General features: G+C 41.5%; 1 protein-coding gene across 14 annotated transcripts in view; it reads right to left on the reverse strand.

Annotated features, from left to right (window-relative positions):
* The window catches only part of LOC114869027 (peripheral-type benzodiazepine receptor-associated protein 1), a 38334-nt gene extending 36345 nt beyond the window's left edge, over window positions 1–1989 (reverse strand). For 6 of the 14 annotated variants that reach the window (XM_055502198.1, XM_055502194.1, XM_055502193.1 and 3 more), the window contains exons 1-2: window positions 1644–1976; window positions 56–1067 (exon numbers count right to left, since the gene is read on the reverse strand). In XM_055502198.1, the coding sequence (XP_055358173.1) occupies window positions 56–919 (864 nt within the window). In that variant the 5' untranslated portion in view covers window positions 920–1067; window positions 1644–1976. Of the gene's footprint in view, window positions 1–55; window positions 1068–1643 lie in introns of all 14 variants that reach the window. The other 8 variants (XM_029172809.3, XM_029172805.3, XM_029172804.3 and 5 more) reach the window with 6 other exon arrangements.
* Between the last annotated feature and the right edge of the window lie 4941 nt (window positions 1990–6930).

Here is a 6930-nt window from a genome sequence, read left to right on the forward strand (position 1 = left end):
TGCACTGAATTGACAAAAATGATAATAATACATTTAGAAATACGAAACTTCTTACCTCCATAACTCTGTCCATGCATTTGGTGGATGTTGACTCTGACCCAGGGGACCCAGAGCAGCAGGGGGGCTGGTCACTCCAGCCTGCATAGGGAGTGTTGTGGGGGTGGCAAATTTTCAGAGAGCTGCCTTGACAGGTGTCCACGAATGCAGCAGAGTTGCAAGGGTCAGCTGCATACAAGTCCCTGTCTAAAGGCTGCGTTTGCTGATCTTGTTTGTTGTTGTTGTTGCTCTTGGCTGAGTGGGAGGCACTCTGGGATCTTTGAAGGATCTGACAGGATCCTTCTTTTTCTCCCTGAGTCGGCTTTCTGGAGAGATGTTTAAAAATGTAGCTGTGGTGTTCTGCTCCCTGCCTTCCTTGCAACAGTCTTCCATAGGCCTCTAGCAGGTGGCAGAGGAAAATTGCTTTTTCTATTTCAAATTCCTGCCTGTGGTGCAATTTATAGACTGCCTGCTCACCATTTATCTTCTCATACAGTGTCAGCAGCAACTGTTCAAGCTTTGTACATGTTTCTCTGCTGCAAAAACAAAAAGCCTTTTTCCTCGTGGACTTAACTTTACTGCTTTGTCCATTTTCTGTAATGTTCACCTCTTTAGCCAGCACAAAGTGACGACTGATAGAATTCTTGTCTTTTTGCCACCCACTTCTGGCAGTGATCTCTTTAACAACCCTATACTGTTCCGTCTCTGCTTCTTCCCGCAGGTGGCGTATCTCAGCACAGAGGTGGCTGCAAGCCCGCTGAGTTTGATCCTTGTCTGCTTCAAAATCAGCACGCAGCCTTTTTAGCTCTCTTCCATAGTCTGAATGGCTGTGGCCTGGTTTCTTATATGACAGTGGCAGTAGGTTATCCCTGTTGTTCCTCATGATGCCACAATCACAGGAAACAAAATGCAAGGGAAAAGTAAGACACTCAGTTTATAAAAAGATCCGAATACTAGAACTATGAAGAAAATGAAGATGGCTCGTGGATGAAGACATGCAGCATGCAAATATCACACCAGGCCACAGGTCACTGGAAAGATAGAGAAGAGAGTGGAAAATAAGAAATAGAAAATGGTCATGAATTGTTTTAGAGGAATGTGCTAACAAGAAATACAGTGTTTCAGGCACATTGAAAGCACAGGTGATGTGTAAGAATCACCTTTCTTCAGACAGAAATGAAATATGGCAGCACTTGTTGACAAGAAAGAATTAGAAATAAAACAGCTGTCTCCATCAGGCATGTAAACTACAGGCATTAGCCCAGTAATGTAGCTTATGCTAGGCTGGAGCCTAATATTTAGCCGATAGTGCAACAAGTAAAGCGTTGAACACTACTACACCGTTAACTAGCTCAAACTAGCGGTGCCAGTGACTCATGTTACAGAAAGGATGGAAACTTGAAGTGGCTAATTATCTACCCTACTTTAACAAACTATAAAGTGGTAAGTAAGCGCTAAGACCAATAATGTTATTAATGGTATAAGGTAATACGTTTATTCAAGTCGGCACAAGCCCCGAACAGCTAACTACTAGTTCTCATTAGCTTAGTTACCGTTAGCCTTAGCTTCCCGTTAAGTTTCCTTCAAACAACTTAAACTTAACTCACCTCTCGGCGGACACGGCCGCTGCGTTTAACAGGGACGTCGTCTGTCAACCAGGATGCGTCCACCAGCACTAAACCTTGTTGTGCGGCCGCACTAAGTCGGCTAACGTAAATTGTTAAAGGACCTTAGTCGCGTGCAAGCCGGGGTTTGTTTATCTGTCAGGCACCAGTGTCACACACGGTCCGTGACCAGTGTCGCTCTGTTGGTCCGTGCACGAGCGCTGCTGCATTCAAAGACCCCCGCCATTGACTCGTCTATTTTTAACATTTGCAGCAATAATAATATAAAGATGGATAGACAATTTTTTTAAAGCAAAACAACCAATAATAAAATAAAAGACAATATAATAAAATAATAAAAATAATATAACACATAATATAATAATAATAATAAAAAACAATAAAATATAATAATAAAAATAATATAATTATTGTAATGTGCATATTATGTTTACGCATTCGTTTCAAAGCATTTACACATGTACTGTATGTATTTGTTTGAATAGTGAATAATTTTGTGTGGGTTTTAATAGAGATCGCAATATCACCCACAGCATGTGAAGGCAACTGAGTCATTGACTCCAGCCTACTCATGTGAGATTGATGACCACTAGTGGTTACTGGCTGCTAGTGCTGAATGTGGCTGCTAGTGCTGAATGTACTGTACAACCTGTAGGCTACAGGTTGCACAGTACATTACAGTAACTTACAGTACAACAGATTGTTCCAGCTCAAAAAACTCCCATCTCAAGAATATACCAGTACAATATATATTTATAAATATGTTGTAGAATTGCTGTACAAGGCTGTTAAATGTTTGACAGGTTATAATAAGCAATAATTTTACTCGTGAATAAAAATACAGTTGAAATAAATATTTTATCTTTCTAAATCTTCGATCCCTGATTGCTGCTGTCTCTCTACACGGGGTGGTTGTGATTTGTGCATGCTATATTTCCCAACATGTCCTTGTTGTGATTGTAAACTGATACCTAAAAAAACAGTGCCGGTGGTTTTATCCGTGCAAGCTAAATAACCAGAGGCTGGGGAAGTGCTGACTTTTCTATGTAGGTATCACATTTAATTTGATCTGTGCATCACTTGTCTTGTTGCTGTTGCACACATCCACGCCTTTTTTTCGTCTATTTATTAAACATACTGTAATAGCTTCAAGGGTATGTATAAGACTGACCATGTTTTATCATCAAACACAAATGCACTTACAAGGATCTTAGAATTAGGGAACAGGTTTTTTGTTGACAGCTCTACTGTGGACTTCAGCCTCATCCTGATGACAACCCAGCAACAAGGAATCATTCCCAGAAACTTTCCAAGCTCCTCGTGACCTCTTTCTCTCACTTTGTGTTCTTCTCACATGGAAATTCATCTGGGAGATGAAGGGACTGGTCTTCCTTGAGCCTTTTCTTCTCGTTGGACCTTTTGTTAGTTTGCTTTGTCCCTATTCATCGTGTCCCTGCTAAGTGTAAAAGAGAATAGCGCCTGAGGTCACTGTGTTTACTAACATACGTTACCTTCACTTTCAGGCAGAATATCATGTGCTGAATCTTTTTTTCGGGTTCTCTCTGGTGTATATCGGTAATGCCAAAAGATCTGCTTTTGTTTCTTTACAGTAAACACATAATGAGTATGGAACAGTTGATCTAGTCTGTGAAGAGTCACCGTCTTGCGGGTGACGTGCACAGTAGTTTACTAGTTCACTACTTTACTGCTTTTATTACTCTATAACATGTCTTCTGTGAAATGTAACATTAAACATTAAATTATTGTGTATTATTAAATTAACAAATTATAGTTGTTGTCATATACAGTGTTTTTTTTACTCTATTCTCATTTAAAGATGTAGAGCATAGACCTATAGGCCATACATGTGCCCCCCATTTGTCATATTTAGTGGTTATTGAGATAATCAGTGAATGTTTAGGTTGTGTTTTGAACATTTCTAAAGAAATTAGTTAAACAGATCGTCTTAGAGTGTATTAGAATACAACATTAATCTAGAGTCAAGGCTTCCCCAGTCATCTGTTAAGTAGTAGAAACAAGGCATATTCTTTCTTCTCTCTAAAATAAGAAAAGCTTGCTGCATTCCATACTAAGCAGCAGAATAAAACTTCATTGTACTCGTTTACACTGCTACTTTTTGCAACTTGTTATATGGTTGAGCCCACTGTTTTTTCTGTCGCCCAGAAAGTACTGAAAACAAGGCTACTGTAGTCCGGATCGGCTGTGGCTCTGTCTGTTCACTCTCAGTCCTAACCTGGGTTTATGTGGTTTATGGTTTATGTGTTGCTCAGTTCACTTTAACAGAATCCCTGTGTTTCAGCTGTGCCGCTGAAGTGGAAGCTCAGAGCCGTTCCTGAAAATCTTGACAGAAGCTGCGGACGGCAGGCACACGTCGCTCTCAGGAAGGATTAGCGTTTGAAAGCAGCTCCTGTAACAGATTGCTGCACAATTCAGAAAGGCCCTGGAAACATGTGATTATAAGAACTATACAAGAACTACAGTATATCCACATCGAGCATCTTTTAAAAAGGAGAGAATTCGTTTTTTTAGAACAAGCCATTAGTGGTGAATATTCTGGATTTTACCTACTAAAGCTTTCTGGTGAATTGTTATACACACTGCAACAACATCAGCATGAACGTGTTGCTCAGGAGCAACAAACATTATGCACAGTACAGGCTAATTTTACCAATAAACAGATACACAGTTGGAAACTCTTTGATTAGAACCTTCTTCCTGTGACAGTGAAGTTGATCAGAATGACCATGTCCCAGAACATATCATCAGCGGCTTGGCTCAAGAGGAAGCTAGCTAGTAGCCAGACCATAATCCTACAGTATGGAGGTTTTGAATTAGATGTTTGCAAACCTTGTAATCAAATAGTTTGGGAATTAAATACTCATTTTCCTCACTGACATGCAGCTCAGTTCTCTATCCTTCAGAATAAAGCTGTGGCAAATATTACAAACTTCTGTCCCCACTGTATGTGGGAAAACACACACACACACACACACACACACACACACACACACACACACACACACACACACACACACACACACACACACACACACACACACACACACAGGACCTGAGCCCCAGCCCTGTGCGAGCGTGTGCAGAGATGAGCGGAACCGCACCTTCTGTGAGCGCTACCTGAAACTGGAGATGCAGGAGTCCCACTGAAGGATTAGTTTTCATTGGCTTTGTCTTTTTGTTGCCCCTCCTGCTTCTTTTAAGCACAGACAGGTAAAGGGTGTTGGAATATTACCATACAATGTGCTGGTATTTAGCTTCACGTAATCTCTGCCACTGATGCGGGTACTTAATGTCAAGGAGATGAAAGTCCTAAACACATAGCGCTGGATGCTCTCTGGAATCTCCTGCATCCAGTTCAACATAGACGCTCCGTGTTTCCTGCGTGACCTGTGGAATTAAGTGGCCGCTAGTCGAGCTCTGGGGACACTCTTCCAGCACTTTGTTTTGAAAGGAGACAACTGCTTTAATTTTTTTACTGTGGGAGAAGATAAATACTTTGACAACAGGTATGTCTCTTTTTTTAAATACTAATGGTTTAGGTATTTACATGATTAACATAATTGTTGTATCGTGTCACTCTGGTTCCTGGACATATGTGTTCTATTCTATAAATATAATTTTATTTAAATATCATGTGAAGTGAAAAATGATGCAAACGGGCAAATATTTAAATTAGAATAATACGGATTAACGGTCAGTATTAGATTCTAGTAATCAATGCTTTAAATTTGCTAAATTTTTATATTTTGAGATACTTTTGTATAATTTCTTACATTTTAATTGGAAGAAAAATCATAAAAAAAAGCTATATTGTGACTCATGCTGACAAATAGGTTGATTCTCTGTTTAAATGGCACAGAATTCTCCCAAGTGAAGGGCCTGACAGTGTTATTCTGTGGTTTATCTCAGGCATTAAGGGGTATTTTGTGGGGCCGAGATCTTTCAGCTATTTCTCAGCACAGGGAAGTGAGAAGGGAGGGGAAGCGGAGCCGACACAAAAGGCAACATTATTCCCTAGCGGATCTGTGCTACATCCTTCTATGAATGGAGTATTGAAAAACAAAACACTGGGGACTAGATTATTTTTCATCCTTCATAACTGAGCCATTTGTCCCAGGGTTTCGAGTGGTTTGCTGGCGTAGTCCGCCAATGAGGCAGCTGGAGTGTAGTGGAGCGGTGTGCTGGCGTTAAACTCCCCTCCTTCCAATTAGATGTAAAATGACTTCTTTGTGGGCGTCTGGTGTCCTGCACCCTTATAATGAAGCAGCTTAGGGGACTGGATCCGGACGAAGCCGTAACTGTCACGCCCTGTTGTTTATTATTGCTTTTAAACTGGGAATTCACCATCTAACATCCAACCGTGTGCTTGCAACAGTTTGCCTCTAGAAGCTGAAGATAACTGCATGTATACCATAGATTCTAACACCCCTCCCCTCCTCCTCCTGCCTTTCAAGGAGACGAGAGGCGCCCCTGAAGTGTCATCAGGTGCCTGAACGTTTCGGAGGCTTCTAGTGACAGATTGCAGGAAGCGCATTTACGCCTGACGATGGGGACCACGGGAAGCAGAAATGTCTTTTTGTGCCCCCTGGGCCCGGAATGTCCACTATCTCGAGGGGCCAATATCAAATTCTCCTCTCATCATCCCCTAATACACATTCCTGTATAAGGTCAGGGGGAATTCTACATGAGTGCAGAGACCAACAGCTCAGAGCTGGAGCAAGCACTGTTTTCTTAATGGCAACATGCTGCTGATAATCCATGTACTGTACAGTGGCGTTTGTGCTAAAAAGTCCTGTCAAACCGAGAATACATGCGGTTCTCTGTGAACCACATGGTGCGCTATGCTAAAGCACAGAGGTTTTCAGACAGTTGAGGAGACTGTGGTGCATTCACTTTGCTATCTAGCTTTGATTATTGAGTGATTGTCAGTCAATCCCAATATTCCCTGTCTGAGGGAAATTCCCACAGAGTGAAGCCTCTGTCCTCCCCAGTTGCTGCTGATGCTCGTAACCTTGGGAATGAACCTTCATCAACTCTGAGCTACACTTCATCCCGATAACTCTCCTCCTCCCAATCCCAACCCTTCATACCTGGTCCCTGGATGCGTGGCAGCCATTTTGTGCTACTAAATGCAACTTGACTCTGCATTCTTGCTGTTTTATTTGGGAAAAAATGTGTGTGTGTGTGGCATTTCCCTACTGGACACCAGACAAACTGTCAACATCCACTG

The sequence above is a fragment of the Betta splendens genome, chromosome 14, assembly GCF_900634795.4.
Source record: "Betta splendens chromosome 14, fBetSpl5.4, whole genome shotgun sequence".
Lineage (NCBI taxonomy): Eukaryota > Metazoa > Chordata > Actinopteri > Anabantiformes > Osphronemidae > Betta > Betta splendens.